The sequence below is a fragment of the Tachypleus tridentatus genome, chromosome 2 (genome assembly GCF_004210375.1).
Source record: "Tachypleus tridentatus isolate NWPU-2018 chromosome 2, ASM421037v1, whole genome shotgun sequence".
Classification (NCBI taxonomy): Eukaryota; Metazoa; Arthropoda; class Merostomata; order Xiphosura; family Limulidae; genus Tachypleus; species Tachypleus tridentatus.
In genome coordinates, this window is record NC_134826.1 from 67,579,281 (window position 1) to 67,597,169 (window position 17,889).

The following is a 17,889-nucleotide window of genomic DNA, read 5'->3' on the forward strand; positions in this document are numbered from 1 at the left end:
AAAAGTACTGTTGAGGTATAATAAAGTACCTGGTAAAGTATATAAAGGTACCTGGTAAAGTATATAAAAGTAATGGTAAGGTATATTAAATTACCAGGTAAGGTACATAAAAGTGCCTGGTAAGGTATATAAAGGTACTGATAAGGTATATAAAAGTACTGGAAAGGTACATAAAAGTACCTGGTAAGGTATATAAAGGTACTTGTTAAAATATATAAAAGTACTGGTATGATACATAAAAGTACCTGTTAAGGTAAAAGTAGTACTGGTAAGGTATATAAAAGTACCTGGTAAGGTATATAAAGGTACTTGTTAAAATATATAAAAGTACTGGTATGATACATAAAAGTACCTGTTAAGGTAAATAAAAGTACTGGTAAGGTATGTAAAAGTACCTGGTAAGGTATATAAAGGTACTTGTTAAAATATATAAAAGTACTGGTATGATACATAAAAGTACCTGTTAAGGTAAATAAAGGTACTGGTAAGGTATATAAAAGTACCTGGTAAGGTATATAAAGGTACTTGTTAAAATATATAAAAGTACTGGTATGATACATAAAAGTACCTGTTAAGGTAAATAAAGGTACTGGTAAGGTATATAATATTTCAATGGTTTGAAAACATATAATTCAAAACAAAGTGCGTTTATAAACCATCAACCACAAACGACTAACTGTACACAACTTTGATATTATGCAACACTTAAGCTAAACTGTCTGACTACGGTCAAGCATAGCCATCTCTTGACGAAAGGAAAGGAAATCAGCCACTACTCGCGTAGTTAAACATATACGGAAATCGTCATTTTGATAACGTACCCACAGCATAAAGCAAGCAGCATAATAAGTTACGTATTTCAGGCTCGAAAACTCTGACACTTTCGGCACAACAACTACTAGATCACGCCTGGCACATTGGTCAAACATATACAAGAGTAGTGACTATCCTTAAACAGCTGTACGGGCCAGTGAATCATTAAACCAAACCGTCGGACATTTACACGTGATTTTACATCATTTAGAATAGTGTGATGACTAACCACTAGCACTTAGAGTGACCTTGATTTTTGAAATATGCGAACTATAAATGTTCCAACGTTTCACAATTACACAGCAAGAGTGATGCACGTAAAAAGATCTGAATAAAGAACTCACGGTAGTAATGTTTTTTTAATGTTAATAAGGTCATTGAAACCTTTATCTAGCAGCAAAGTTAAAATAAATTTTGATATCTACACGCCATTTTAATGTGAAATGCAATTAGATGTTGATATTAGATTTTTCATGTCCAAACCCCTGACTTTAAACCTTGACCGATCGAGAGATCATTGATTTTACTGATTTTTAAATCTCAAATTTGTAGTCTTAATAAGCTTGTATGAACATGGTTGAATATGGAAATGAAATGATTTGATCGGTTTATAATCAGCGATCAAATTTTTCTTAATAAGGTGGTGCAGTTGTTAGGCTGAAAGCACTAGCCACATTACTGTATTTGTTGTTAGTGTCGAAAAACTACCATATCTGTTAGAGCAGAGGAACTAGCATATCTGTTAGTGCTGAGTAACTACCATATATATGTAAAAACGGCTGGTATGAGTTGAGAATTTTTTTTATGTTGTTCGTTCCTTTAGATAAAAAAAAAATTCTCAACCCATACCAGCCGTTTTTACATATATATTTTTCTCTACAAGTGGGTTTTCTCGTCATGACGGATGAGTAACTACCATATCTATTAGTGTCGAGAAACTACATTTGTTAGGATTAGTTACTACCACACGCTAGGTGTTGTCATAAAGGCGCATCTCTAGGTGCTATCTGACATCAGTTATTTATTGGATATGTTAAAAAAGACATCTCTAGGTGCTATCTAATATATCTAAGGTATAACATATGTCATAAAGCGACATCTCTAGGTGCTGTCTGATATAATCAGTTTATAACATCTATAACAAATACAAATCACTATATTTTGTCCAAAAACATTTCTGTACCCCGAGCTCCTACTCCTACTCTTCTGGTTATTTATTTATTTATACTTTCTTTGATTGACAACAATTTATTACTCCTATTATCAGTTACAAAACTTTCCCTAAAATTCCCTGGTCTTTACCTGTATTTCTAATAATATTTCTGTTCTTCAACTTGTTACTTAAATTGTTCGTGATTCTTTTTATTTTTTTCAGTTGCGAGTCGAGTGTGACTTAGTGGTTAGTATGCCAGATTAGAGACGTGTATGCCAATGTTCAAGTCCCGTGAACGCCAAAATAAAAATTACGTTCCACACTTTGAGGCCATAGGTTCATTATATGGTTTATGGAAAGGTTCACTATTCAGGTAGATAATGAATCCCAAGAATTATGAGGGTTGGTGCCACTGACTACATGTCTTCCACCTAGTGTATCAGCTCAAAATTAAGAATGGCTACCCCAGATACTGGAAAAACAGATTCTTAGTTCCACATGTCCTAGTTACTTAACTATTTAATTAGATTATATCAAACAGCTATCTTGTCGATCAGAATTTAATGATAATAGACGAAAATATTAATAACAAAAGTCATAAGTAATGTGAAAGTAAAAGTTTAACATATGTAGTTGTTGCCAAAAATATCAAAAATAATTTACATAATAAAATAGAACTGAATAATAATTAATATATTACACAAAATAAGATTAACATACGTCACCGGCCATCACTGTGTTTCAAGAATACAGACCACCAACCATTATCAGTTATTAACAACAACTTAGGCTACCAGCCATTATCGTGAAGTAATATCAATGCAGACCCAATATTTCTAACCATTCTTTGTTAAAGTTATTTGTTTTGTCACTATATTTATAGCCAAAGCGGGTTATATACTTTGATTCCTTTCTGTAGGAACATTCTAGTGGAAAAACAATACAAGATGATATTCAAGTACAAGTCATGCCAAGCACGACACCTGCTTCTGGTGATCTACATCGTCGCAGTTTGACCCTGTCGAGGTATAGTTTAAACAACCCAATGCCTGTAGTTACTAGTATCAAGACACTAGCTGAACGTGGTGTTGGGATGAGAACTATTGTTACTATGTCTCAGCCAAGTCCTAATTCCGAGACAGAAGCAATTTTATCTACTGAGACGACAAGCACAGCAACTCCGTCTCCTGGGAACACAAGCGTGGTTCGTATATCAACACTTTAATGTAATATAATAAGTTGATGGAGAAGACCATCAATAACTTCAAAGTGACATCAGTAGTGATCCATTAACTTCAAAGTAAAGATGTGATCTTAATGGAGAGACATCAGTAGTGGTCCACTAACTTCAAAGTGGAGATACGATACTAATGGGGAAACATCAGTAGTGGTCCACTAACATCAAAGTGAAGATGTGGTCCTTGTAGATAGACATCACTAATGGTCCACTAACGTCAAAGTCAAGATAAGATCATTGTGGCCCACTGGAGTATTGTGTTTATACAATCTAAAACAGATCTACCTGCAGCTGCCTACCTTGATACATATCCTTTCTTCTCCATACCATGTTATCTGGGAAGATATGCCAAACTTCTCACATATCCTTTCTTCTGTTACCATGCTATACCCGTGATATACCCACAGCTGCCTATCTTTGTACATATTATTTCTTCCCTGCACCATGCTATATTGGGGATGTATCCAGAACTGCCTATCTTTGTATATATTCTTTCTTCTATGTACCATACCATACCAGTGATGTATCCAGAGCCGCCTACCTTTGTATATATCCTTTCTTCTCTGTGCCATGCCATACCAGGGATGTATCCAGAACTGCCTACCTCTGTATATATCCTTTCTTCTCTGTGCCATGCCATACCAGGGATGGAACTGCCTACCTTTGTATATATCCTTTCTTCTCTGTGCCATGCCATACCAATGATGTATCCAGAGCCGCCTACCTTTGTACATATCCTTTCTTCTCTGTACCATGCCATACCAGTGATGTATCCAGAGCCGCCTACCTTTGTACATATCCTTTCTTATTTGTACCATGCCCATGTATACTAGGGATGTATCCAGAGTTGCTCATCTTGGTATGTATCCTAACTTCTGTGTACCATGTTATAACGGAAGTGTAGCAGGAGATACCAACCTTTCCACATATCCTTTCTTCTCCGTGTTACGTTATACGTGAGATGTAGAAAGAACTTACGTTCTTATGCATGTTTTATTTTCAGCTTCAATTTTTAACGGAGACATACACAGCTACAGCATATGTTTTACTGTTCAAACCATTTGGGACTAAACGTGGTTTATGATCTATTGTTCGACTATAAACATATGGCAAGTTGTTTGTTCATTAAAGAAAGAGTTTAGTAGACAGAAGCTGAACCTCACCTGACAACAGTGCTGTTTTTAAATGCACTTAACAATTATTGTTTTACTCAAGATTTACATCTGAGTAAAAAATCAGAATCCAGAATTTTCCGCTTTTTGAATGAAATATGGAATAGTTTAAGTAGTTTTTTATATCTCTGGTAATAAATATGCAAACCTTGGTGTTGAACCCTAAACTTGTAAATACTGGTCTTGAGAAATTGACAAATATCAGCCATTTTAGCCATTCCATTATGGGTTTAATATCACAAATATATAAAAAATATATCACTGGGTGGTATATTTTGTTTATAATTACTCTATGCAGTTATACTGATTTGTCATTACTACAAAACAGTGTTAATACAAGTCAGATGGAATAGAAATCTGTGATTTTTGTAATGCTCTAGGAATCATAAATTTACAGTCAAAACAATTTGATTATTGTTCGTAAAATCAATGTGTATATATATATATATATATCTAAATTCAAACAGATAGCATTCACTACATAAAACTGATTTTCTCTTACTAAAATTTCAAAAAATATTTTTAAAACTCTCTTTTAATCCTCAAGAATATAAAAACCCATTTCATTGCCAAATTTTGCCTGAATACATTATAACTGCTTTTTCCTTGCTAAAGTCTTTGCAGTTATAAAATCTACATTTTTCGTTAGTCCTTAAGAATACAATATTTTTTCCTTTTTTGATAACGGATAATTATGATTTGTAGCACCTAAAAGTCAGCTTTGATTAACTTTCTAGAACAGAACCAGCCAAAATAATATTCTGCTTAGTTGTTAGGTTCGTTTCTTAGAGAGGTAGTGATTTGAAGTAAAAGAAGCTTGCATTGCGAGAATCAGGCCTAGCACTTACCGTAAAACAACAGATAAAGTTAAGCATTATGAGAGATCAGGCATGAACCGTAAAAAGTCATAATATTAAGCATTGTAAAATAACAGGTCCAGCACTTACCACAAAATACCAGATGATGTTCGACATTATGAGATATCAGGCCCAGCACGAACTAGTTACAGCGCCATTAAATCATCGTCTGGTGAGCACAGTAGGCAAACACATAATAAAGATAGTGATTTATTCTGTGTATATATTGAGATAAATAATATTTGATAATATAATATTAAGCTTTTATTTATTAGTTTTATGTCTGAAATGCTTTAAATATCAATACTCCCGCATTAATGTATAGTTATAAATTATACAAACAGACTTGAAAAGGTATGTAATAGCACATCTTACAGTAAACAAGGATTAACTTTGCACCTAGTATCCACCATAGGACAGTTTTTGGCGGTATCTCTCGGTTGTACTACAAACCCCGATGAAACCTCAATGGCGAAACGATAACTGATATATAAAGTTTTGTTATTATCTGACGCGTATAAAGATTCTTTTTTCTCTTTCTAACCTTCTTACCAAAATGTCTAAATCCCTATAATATGTACCAGGGGCGTAAATTTTTTACACCCGATGGGGGAGTATGATTTTTGCAACCACTTATGTGGACTGTTCAATTTGCAAATTGGTAATCTTTGAACCTGAAAGCTGTAAGCATGCAGTCACAGAGTCATTTTGTTGCCACGATACTTGGATGTATACTTAGTCCTACTGACTGATACTTACGAAGTTACGAACTATAACTTAGATGGAAAAGCTTAGAAGCACGTCTATATTAAAGATGTACCTTTCGGCTACTGAAAAAGCCTACATCTAGGCCTAATTATGTAATTCGATTGGTAAAAACACGAGGATCACAAGAACAAACACACAATTTGTAGGCTTGTGATGCAATAAAACAATTCAACAGACCAAACTGTAGGGGGGAATGATTGTATGCACCATACCCCACACCTAATTTGAAAGGGGATATATACCCTCCACCCCCCCCAGGATCTACGCCTCTGATATGTACTAAAAAGTATGAAAAAAATACATAGCTGTAATACGCGCAGAGCAGTAATTGACCACAAAAATTGTCAGAAGGACTTCAGTTTGTACTTTAACACGTATGAAATGCAAATATGCTATTTTAAGCCTTTTAAATTCCTTAACTTTCCATTACATATGGAACCGAAAGCCAATGTAATATGACTTTTTGTAGATACTTAAAGATCGTAATAAATCCAGAAAACTTGTTTAGCATCGGAAAGGAAAGCGAATAGGTTGATATTAGTTCGTACACGGCATCGGAAGAGGTGTGGTGAGAAGTGTTTATAGACAGTGTGGTAGCAAAATCACTCGTTTCCCACATGTTACGACTATCACAGACTGCAAATTTCTCCGAAAGCAGGGAAGTTAAGTGCACGTCCTTATTTCACACGCGTAAGGTGTGCGACTCGTAATCCGAGGGTCGCGGGTTCGCGCCCGCGTCGCGCTAAACATGCTCGCCCTCCCAGCCGTGGGGGCGTATAATGTGACGGTCAATCCCACTATTCGTTGGTAAAAGAGTAGCCCAAGAGTTGGCGGTGGGTGGTGATGACTAGCTGACTTCCCTCTAGTCTTACACTGCTAAATTAGGGACGGCTAGCACAGATAGCCCTCGAGTAGCTTTGTGCGAAATTCCCAAACAAACAAACAAGTACGAAGAGAATAAATAATATAAGTTATCAGATAATGAGGGACTTTCAGTAACTTTAGTGAACATTTTAGTTAAGAAGAACCTGGTAATTGGCTCTGCGAAATGTTTTCAAAAAGGCCTAATTCTTAGATAACGTGATGCAAACATCACGTAAACTTATTCAAATTTCTAGTTTTCCAATATGTATACATATGAATAAATTTTTGTTTGTTTATTTACTAAAAGCTACTCAAAGACTGTTTCCCCTAGCTGCCCTTAATTTAGAGGTGATAGATAAGAGAAAAGACAACCACTCAACACTACCTACTGCCAACTCTTAGGCTACTCTTTATCAACGAAAAGTGGAATTAACTGTTTCATCTTAACGCCCTCATGACTGAAAGGTCAAGCATGATCATTGATGAGATATTAAAAATAATATGCCAATATCACTTTTCATGTATTTAGTGGTACAAATAGTTTGCAAATAGATTAATTTTAAGATCATGAGATGTAAGCCATGAGTAATGTATTCAAATAATGAGACAAAATATTCTTTCAGCTACAGTTTTCCCCTAATGGCAATGCAGTATATCTCCGCACTCACACCGCTAGAAACCGGGTTTCGGTACCCGTGGTGGGCAGAGTAAAGAAATTCCATCGTGTAGCTTTGTGCTTAATTCTAAACAAACAAAAGCAAAGCTATAATTTTGTCAGTTTTATATTAACTTCTAACATACCAGCACAATATATGCAATCTATGCATTAAATAACGTTGCAAAAACGTATGAAGTTAAAGACTACGAGATACCAGTTCTTAGTTCTTAGATACTTTTAAAACAAATACTTAAAAATCTTCTTAGTTCAGATAAGGATGTTCGCTTCTTGTTAATCAATGAAACAAGAAACAAAAGTTGATGTATAGGCTAACTCTTGATCCTCGGCGATTTGCTAAACGGTTTCGACTAATTTTAACAACTTAACAGGTTAGTGATGACATGATATGTTAAGTCTACATTTCTGCAGCATGCCTAGCATATTAGCCCAGATTTCTAGCAGTATTTGAATCAGGTCAAGCATGTAAGCTTAGGAGTTTAGCAGGACTTAAATCAGTCTTAACATGTAAGCCTAGGTTTCTGGCGGTTCTCGAACCAGGCCTTAACATGTTAGCCTAAGCTTCTAGTGATCCTTGAACCAGGCCTAACATACAAATTCAGCTTTCTAGTGATTATTAAACAAATTTGTGATTAATTCAAGTTTAAATCAATATGTGTATGAGTACCATGGAAATGAATCTGTTATAGTACGTGACAAGTATAAATACAAACTGTTTTTCTCTTGGTTGGTTATCTACGTATCTATCACTATCCTTTAACGATATTCGGAGAGCTTATTTGTACAAACTATTTCCCCGTTGGCTGATTGTCTACATACCAATCACTATATTAAAGTTTCAGAATATCTAGTGAGCTTATTTGTACAGAATATTTATCTGTTGGTTGCTAATGTACATGCTCATTGCTCTCTTTTTAGGACAATTATGTACTTTGTTTTTTATAGAGTTATGAACCTTCTAATATCCGATCTTCCACTGCGTGAGTTCGTTAACGTTGTTCCAATTTATTCTAACCAAAATGAAGATCCGTTAGGGATGCTGTACAGATTTGGATGTCTTTAATGTGTATTTATGTATAAAAATACAAATCTTTGCATTTTTATCAATTGATAACTAGATCTTTACATCTAAATATAATAATTTTGAAACTATATATATTATATATACACATATATTCTTATTGTATTATAAGCTCGCTCTAATTAGATGTGATTTGAAAATTTATGCAATTTTTATAAATTCCGTATTTTGCACAATTCACTAATGTCTTACTTGTCTTAAATTTTGAATCTTCTTGTGTCACCTGAAAGTGCCTGACATAATTAATCACATAACCTTATCACATCCACACCCGAGTATCCATTTTTCGAATAGGATAACTAACAAATATATCTTCTTTTAAAGTATGCATAAACAAGACTGTTTTAATAACTCCTACATGAAAGGGTGTAGTGATAAATTGATAACTTCTCAACTAGCTCTATTTGTGCGGAGGAACTCGATCTTGTAAAAGAGTGTGCTAAAAAATATACCTAGCGGGATCAAAACAGTGTGAGATAATGTGTATTCTATATTTTGCGATACGAAGAAAAAGTCATAATAATGTATTAAAGTATGAAAATATTTCTTGCAACATTGTGGGGTGTATAAACTTTGTATATAATATATAGTGCAGCTGAATATTGAATGATTTTTTTAAAAATTATTTTCATCAATAACTTTAAGACGTATTAATGTTGATTATTATCTGGTTAATTAATTTTTAAACGTGGATATTTGATATAACTTAATATAAACCTGAAATCTATTTAAAACCATTCAGGTTTCATCGAAGGGAAATTAACGTGATTTTTAACATTTGTCCTTTCAAGACGGACGTAGTTAAAGGCTTATTGTTATTGCAGTTATTTATTAACTCTAACTGTTCTCTTTTGAAATATACATGTTAAATCTCCGTTTCAAAATATATTGTATACTCTTTCTGTGTTTATGTTTTGCAGTGTAATCTTAGAAACAGCTTATTGTTTAATAACACCAATTACCTTAAGAAATATTTTCCTAATATGCATATGTTCTGGTGAGTATGCTTTCAAAATAAAGCGAGTAACAATGGTAAGTCCCCCAAGTCTCTGTGGATGTTTATGTCATCATTAGTAATAACAAATAATTCGAACGATTGTTTCAAACCATTCCTCTCTCTACACATTAGTCACGAACAACGTAAGGGCTATGTTATCGTGAAAAGTATATAGATTTAACATACTGTACTTATACGCTAAGGCTGTTCTCGACAACATATGAATTTTTCACGGCTTTTCAGTTTTATTATTTCATGTAAGAGAGAAAGGAAATAACTTGTAATTTTTCTCGGTATTATGTAATATGATTGTTATAATTTCAGTTTGTCGAGAAAATTTCTGAGGATAGGAAGAATTCGGTTATGAAACTGAAATATCCCTTCTTGTCTGGCTGAATCTCAGTGTTGGTTAATACAACTTAATCCGTGATATAGCTCTTGTTATTAGGTTGTATCTCAGAGTTGGTTAAGAACTACTCATAAGAGGATGTAATTGAGATTCAAAGTCGAAACATTGATCGCTTAGTAAGGAAATGGGGAAATTATACAACTTATTATTTTAGTCGTATATATTACTTTCTAAATCAATTCAAAAACATCTCTAATGAATATACACCAGATCAAAACAAGAAAAAAGTATACAGACAGAACTTACTCTGAAATTTCTATTTTACAGCGCTTGAGAAAGTTTCGAAACGCTGCTCGTTTCGTTACTTTGTTAAAGTTTTTCAGTAAAAACTGTGATTTTACTTGTGTTCAGGATCTCTAGATTATATCTTAAGACATAATATTAGTAAAAGTTTTCGTTTAAAGCTGATTTTAATGAGATACTTGTACTTCTCGATTTTTCCGTTTCATTTTCTCTTGTATTTTTGACAAGCTGTTGATAATAAATCATTATTTCTGACAATCACAAACTCGTACACAAGGTGGCGAGGCTGTTTTCTTACTTTAAACACAATTCTCCCTGTGCAATTTCTCTAAGTGACTGTGATTGCTATGCTTTTCGTTTTTTGATGCAGTAACCATGGTTATATTAGTGTTCTCCGAGTTCCATGAAATGAAAACGAATTAAATTTTTGTTTATTAATAATGACCTGTGCTTAGTGGAAGTGGAATAGAAAACTTAAAATTGGTCGATGTATTCATGGAGAGAAGAAAACGATTTTTCATAATAGTACATGCATGGCGCGAGATAAAGTCGTTTATCTTACCTAAATTTAGAACATAGTTTTCATTTCTTTCTTTATGAAGTTCCCTAAGAACTACCAAAAATTTGACGAAACACGTTAAAAGCAGTAACACTCGAGCTCACTGAAAAACGAAGTTAGAAGCACGGAAACTAATTAAGGAAAAATAAATCGTGAACCGCAAGTTTCTAAATACAAAGTACGATACGGTGGTAACGTTAATATTGTAGATATGACCATTAATGTCTGGACTACAATAAGGTAGTAACATTAATATTGTAGACATAACCATTAATGTCTGGACTACAATTAGGTAGTAACATTAATATTGTAGACATAACCATTAATGTCTGGACTACAATAAGGTAGTAACGTTAATATTGTAGACATAACCATTAATGTCTGGACTACAATAACAGAGATGCCAACTATTTCAAATGACTGAGCGTAATGATTGTAGACAAAGCTCTTTCACGGTTTTAGTCCTTTTAGATTTGCCAGAAACAAGACAATCTGGTGAACGAGGCAAACGCAAAACGCAAACTAACGTGGCAGGGGTTTAGTTTAGAGAGAGAGAAATCAGAAGAGTTCTCTCTCCAACTGGGGTGTTCAGGAACCCCAGTTCCTCTTCGTCCCCTTACATGAGAAATGTTTTAAAATATCCGTGGAATTTTTACTTTATTTTTAACATTTCAAAAAATGGAGTGGTGTATTTGTGAGTGAGAGGAAGAACGGGAGAACTGGACGAAAGCAGCGAAAGTGAAGTGAGCCAGACCTTGGCTCGAGGACGGAGTACACTGGCGGCTGGCGAATTGATTTTTAAAATTTACTGTGATTGATTAGATACCCTGTGACTGGGTAAATGGCCCTTTTCAGAATGAGGCTGGGACCTACAGGTCCGATGCCAGAGATTTTGCTGTGGGGGAAAACGGGAGTACCCCGAGAAAACCCACTTTCAAGGCTTGGGCGCCGAATAATCTACCCAGACCGTGCCCGGAAGTAGCTGGGAAGAAAGAAAAACAGAACAAACAGAGGAAAAAAAACAAAAAAACAAACTGATGAACTATGTTGGTGGTATACGTGGAAACTGTTAGCTGCAGTCTTGCAGATCGGGTGGTAATTTCATCATGAACTTGTTTCCACACTTGAAGCCCATTGGTGCATGTGAGAAACGTGGTCTTGGTGGCGGAACTACTGGCTGTTCTTCGGTGAGTTGTTCTTCGCTGGTCTGTGATACTTTGTTTCTTCTCGAGATTTTGGTTTGAGTTTTCTGCGTGGAGGTAGATTGTTTTTCAGTTTGTGCTGTCGCGTCGATGGTTATCTTCGTAATGGTTTGAGTCTGGCTGGTTATTGAATTCTGTGGAACTGGGATTGAAATCTGGCATGAACTGTCCTTTTTCTTTCTTGAACTACTGGAACTTGGCGTGTTGCTAACAATGGCAATTGTCGTCTTCTGAGTCGGGTTGTCTGAATCCGTCTTCATGTTTCTTCTAATACGGTCTGGACTCGGCGGTATTTTGGTAGTTTCATGTTGGAAGATTTCCGTTGGTTGTTTGCGATATCTGGGTGCTTTGTTTGAACCAGTATTGAGTGGTCGTCGATGTGGGCGTTCGGCTCTAAAATGAAATATATGATAATAACAGCCGTCTCGTAAAATACAGTCAGCACTGTACTTCGACGTTGTCACTATCTTCATGAAGTGTATGGGATGATTACTGTTCTTAGAATAAATTCGATGAACTGCATATACCTTGGCTTGTATTTGGGGTTCTATGGTTTGTCTAATTTCTTCTGGTTGAATTGATGGGTCGACGCCCCTGAGGAATACAGAATAAAGATTGACTGGACTTTTAGTAGGGGAACAACTTACTTTAAATTCAGTGTTCCATGGCTGGCACAGATAGGTTTGGTCTGCAGTAGTGGCTGTGAACGAGGCCTCTTTTTTCCATCTTGTGAACGATCGCATTGGTGTTTTATGCCGCTTAGAAAACGAGAAATACCCATCTACACGAGCGCTGATTGGTTGACAAGCACTGATGACGTAACTATGGATTACCCCACGTACCCAGAATGGAGAAGCACCGCACTCAAACTATTGGTAGACGTCGGAGATACAAATATTATTTATTATTTCAAACACAAACATGATTATCGTAAGTGACCATTTGGGCTATATCTTTTATTTATTATCAAAAATTTTTTTTCTCACTAGAAATTTTCTTTTCACCCCTTTCAAGCCCTGGGGGAACAATTTATCACTTTATTGTATAGGCCTATATAATATATAATAATTTGGGAGTTGCAACAAGTCGTAATATTTGTCTGTATGAGCGTATAGTCGTAATGTATACACCAAAATCGTAATGATTACGCTCAAATCGTAATGGTTGGCATCTCTGCAATAAGGAAGTAACATCAGTATTGTAGATATAACCATTAATGTCTGGACTACAATAAGGTAGTAACATTAATATTGTAGATATAACCATTAATGCCTGGACTACGGTAAGGTAGTAACGTTAGTATTGCAGACATGACCATTAATGTCTGGACTAAGATGACGTAGTAATGTTCATATTGTAGACATAACCATTAATGTCTGGACTACAATAAGGTAGTAACATTAACATTGTAGATATAACCATTAATGTCTGGACTACAGTAAGGTAGTAACTTTAATATTGTAGACATAACCATTAATGTCTGGACTACAATAAGGTAGTAACGTTAATATTGTAGACATAACCATTAATGTCTAAACTACGATAAGGAAGTAACATTAATATTGTAGACATAACCATTAATGTCTAGACTACGATAAGGAAGTAACATTAATATTGTAGATATAACCATTAATGTCTTGACTACAGTAAGGTAGTGACGTTAGTACTGTCGACTAAACCATTAATGTCTAGACTACGATAACGTAATAACATTAATATTGTTGACGTAATAGTAAATGTCTAGACTACGATAACGTAATAACATTAATATTGTTGACGTCATAGTAAATGTCTAGACTACGATAATGTAGTATTATTAATATTGTAGACATAACCATTAATGTCTGGACTACAAAAAGGTAGTAACGTTGGTATTCCAGACATGACCATTTATGTCTGAACTAAGATGACGTAGTGATGTTCATATTGTAGACATAACCATTAATATCTTGGCTACAATAAGGTAGTAACATTAGTATTGTAAACATAACCATTAACGTCTGGACTACGATGCTGTGGCATCGTTAACAGTGTAGACATAATCGTTAATGTATGAAAATGCAACATATTACCTTCATCTATAGTAGTTAAAGAAATTATAATATATTACCATCTGTTGTAGCAGTTAATGAGAGTATAATATTATCTTCAGCTGTAGCAATTAATGAAAGTATAGCATATTACCATCTGTTGTAATACCTCAGTTAACAAAAGTGTAATAAATTAACGCGTTCTGTGGCATGTCAGTTAACATCAGTGTAACATGTTAGCTCGTGCAACTGTAGTTCACATGAATAACTCATAATATTTTGTACAATGTTTAAATAAAAAGAAATGGACAGATATACAATACTGCAGCTACCAGCTGGAAGTAACCAGCGTCTTGGTACATGGAAATGGATAGAGCTACAAGAATCTGAGACTAATTTATTATCGTGAGCTTTTCAACTTCATCTATGAAATTAACTCAAAACTTTTCTTTAATATTAATTTGTCTCAGAGAAACATCATAGTTTCAAGGCACGGTCATGTTGGGCCTTGCTGAGCCCTTAGGTGATTTATGTTATAGCTCATAGTAACCCTTGAGGAAGTGATTATTAAGAAAACGGTAACGATATACAGGTTACAATATATATAACCATAATTTTTTAAGCCATAAACAAAATACGCTGCATATTTTTCAAAAGGATCCTAGGTAGAAGCTACAACGTGTGATTATAAAATATATCCTAGGTTTTGGAGGTGACTACCGAAGTACGACCCACATGTGGTGGGGATACACCGTTTATCAGTCTTAATCTCCAATTCGCTAGTTTCACATAAGAAACTAAAAACTAGAAGAGCGAGATGCGGGTGCTCAAGCTTCCCACGTCGCGCATTTATATCACCCTTCACTGGCTGCAGAGAATTGTGGGAAGGTGACTGCTCTCCCGAGTTAAAATAAGAATAAGAAAAATAAAAGCATAAAAAGATGAAAAAAATGAAAATAAGGTACTTCCATTTAGGGATAAGTAAGATAAAACATACCTCTTGAAGTTAGCATTCCTGCCCCCAGTACGGTAGAGGCACTAATTAACACATCAGTAAAGCGATAGTTTAAAACGCAAACGGATTTGGCAGGGGTTTAGTTTAGAGAGAGAGAGAAGTCTGAGGAATTCTCTCCCCAACAGGGGTGGTCAGAAATGTTGTGGTTTCTCTTCGTCGCCGCTCGTGGAAGATTATTTACTTTTACGTGGAAGTTTTATTGTAATGTGGTTTGACTTGTTTAAGGTAATTAAATGAGATGGGGCGTTATGAAAATGACGGGTGAGAAAGGGGTCCAAGACAAAGGTGGCACTAGGGAAGTGAGACAGGCCGGAGCCCGTAGTTCAAAAAGCTGAAGAGATATCAACTCAAACGGCAACGGTTCGTGGCCGGGCAAGAATATTGCCTTGACTGGAATATAAAGATCCAATGCCTGAGATTTGGATGAGAGGGAAAACTGGAGTGCCCCGGGAAAACCCACTTTCACAGGACAGGCGCCAAATGTTTTACAAGATAGCAATGTCGTCTGTGTACTGTGAATTGTACGTGTGAGTTAGACAAGGAAATAATGTAAAGGACTGGCAAAAGGACGGATCCTTTGGGCACTCCTAGAGTTATTTTGAAAGATTTTGATAAGATTTTGTTCACTCATACTTCAGCTGTTCTATCTGTTAGGAAGTTTGATATTCATTTGATAATAGATTAATTTACTTTCAAATTACTTAATTTGTACTTAAAGGCGTTATGCCAAACACTGTCAAATGTTTTTTAATGTCTAAAAATACGCCTATCCTAACCTGATTGTTATTTAATGCTTTGAAAACTGATTCAGTGAGTCGTGTGTGATAGTTTATTATTTAAAATCGTGGCAGGTATTCCGATTTAACGCTTAGCATCTTAAGAAGAGATGCAAAGCAATTAAGGGAGCTCAGAAGAAGCCTTCTCTTCGTCCTACTCATAAAGTTAAATTTAACTGGGCTAGTGATTAATGGCTAAACCGACAAGATTTAAAGTTAACAAGAATATGCTGCAATCTGGTGGCAAAGGTTCGTTGGTGGTTCGAAAGAGGTTAAATATTGACCCTTAAAATATAAAAACAAAAAAACACAAGAAAATAGAGATCTATAGATTATTTTAATCAATTACTTTAACTTCTATATCTAAATAATGTGTATCTCTTTAGAAATTGAAGTATTTTCAATTTCTAATTCTGTTGGATAAATGGTGTAAATATCATATTTATAACTATTTATGCAGAGATACTGCTTCTGTTTGTAAACATTCTGTTATGATACAGAAAAGATACAACTGTACTGTTGTGAAGTAGAGAAGATGTATACAACTGTTCTGTTACGAAGTAGAGAAAATATATACAACTGCTCTGTTGTGACAAAGAAAATATATACAACTGTTCTGTTGTGAAATAAAGAAAATATATACAACTGTTCTGTAACGATGTAGAGAAAATATATACAACTGCTCTGTTGTGACAAAAAAATATATACAACTGTTCTGTTGTGAAGTAAAAAAAATATATACAACTGTTCTGTTCTGATATTGAAAATATATATAACTGTTCTATTGTGAAGTAGAGAAAATATATACAACTGTTCTGTTATGAAGTAGAGAAGATGTATACAACTGCTCTGTTGTGACAGAGAAAATATATACAACTGTCCTGTTGCGATGTAAATAAAATATATACAACTCTTCTTTTGTGAAGTAGAGAAAATATATACAACTGTTCTGTTGTGATGTAAAGAAAATATATACAACTGTTCTGTTGTAACACAGAGAAAATACATACAACTGCTCTGTTGTGACATACATAAAATATACACAACTGTTCTGTTGTGATATTGAAAATATATATAAATGTTCTGTTACGAAGTAGAGAATCTACATACAACTGCTCTGTTGTGACAGAGAAAATATATAGAACTGTTCTGTTGTGAAGAAAAGAAAATATATACAACTGTTCTGTTGCGATGTAAAGAAAATATATACAACTGTTCTGTTGTGAAGTAGAAAAAATATATACAACTGTTCTGTTGTGATATTGAAGATATATACAACTGTTCTGTTGTGATATTGAAAGTATATACAACTGTTCTGTTGTGAAGTAGAGAAAATATATACAACTGTTCTGTTGTGATATTGAAGATGTATACAACTGTTCTGTTGCGATATAAAGAAAATATATACAACTGTTCTGTTGTGATATTGAAAGTATATACAACTATTCTGTTGTGAAGTAGAGAAAATATATAGAACTGCTCTTTTGTGACATAGAGAAAATATATACAACTGTTCTGTTGCGATGTAAAGAGAATATGTACAATTGTTCTGTTGTGAAATAGAGAAAATATATACAACTGTTCTGTTGTGATGCAAAGAAAATATGTACAACTGTTCTGTTGCGATGTAAAGAAAATATATACAACTGTTCTGTTCTGACATTGAAAATAAATACAACTGTTCTGTTGTGAGTAAAGAAAATATATACACAACTGTTCTGTTGCGATATTGAAAATATATACAACTGTTCTATTGTGAAGTAGAGAAAATATATATAACTGTTCTGTTGTGAAGTAGAGAAAATATATAGAAATGTTCTGTTATGAATTAGAGAAAATGTATACAACTGTTCTGTTAGGATGTAAAGAAAATATATACAACTGTTCTGTTGCGATGTAAAGAAAATATATACAACTGTTCTGTTATGAAGTAGAGAAAATATATACAACTGTTCTGTTGTGATATTCAATATACATATAACTGTTCTGTTGTGAAGTAGATAAAATATATACAACTGTTCTGTTGCGAAAATGTAT

The 17,889-nt window shown here is 34.4% G+C and overlaps 1 protein-coding gene across 1 annotated transcript in view; it reads left to right on the forward strand.

The window, feature by feature from the left end:
- LOC143244096 (potassium voltage-gated channel protein Shal-like) overlaps positions 1-11,098 on the forward strand; it is a 33,395-nt gene extending 22,297 nt beyond the window's left edge. Inside the window, exon 5 of the mRNA XM_076488164.1 lies at positions 2,886-11,098. Within this exon, the coding sequence (XP_076344279.1) occupies positions 2,886-3,191 (306 nt within the window). The 3' untranslated portion in view covers positions 3,192-11,098. The remainder of the gene's footprint in view (positions 1-2,885) is intronic.
- Positions 11,099-17,889: the final 6,791 nt, after the last annotated feature.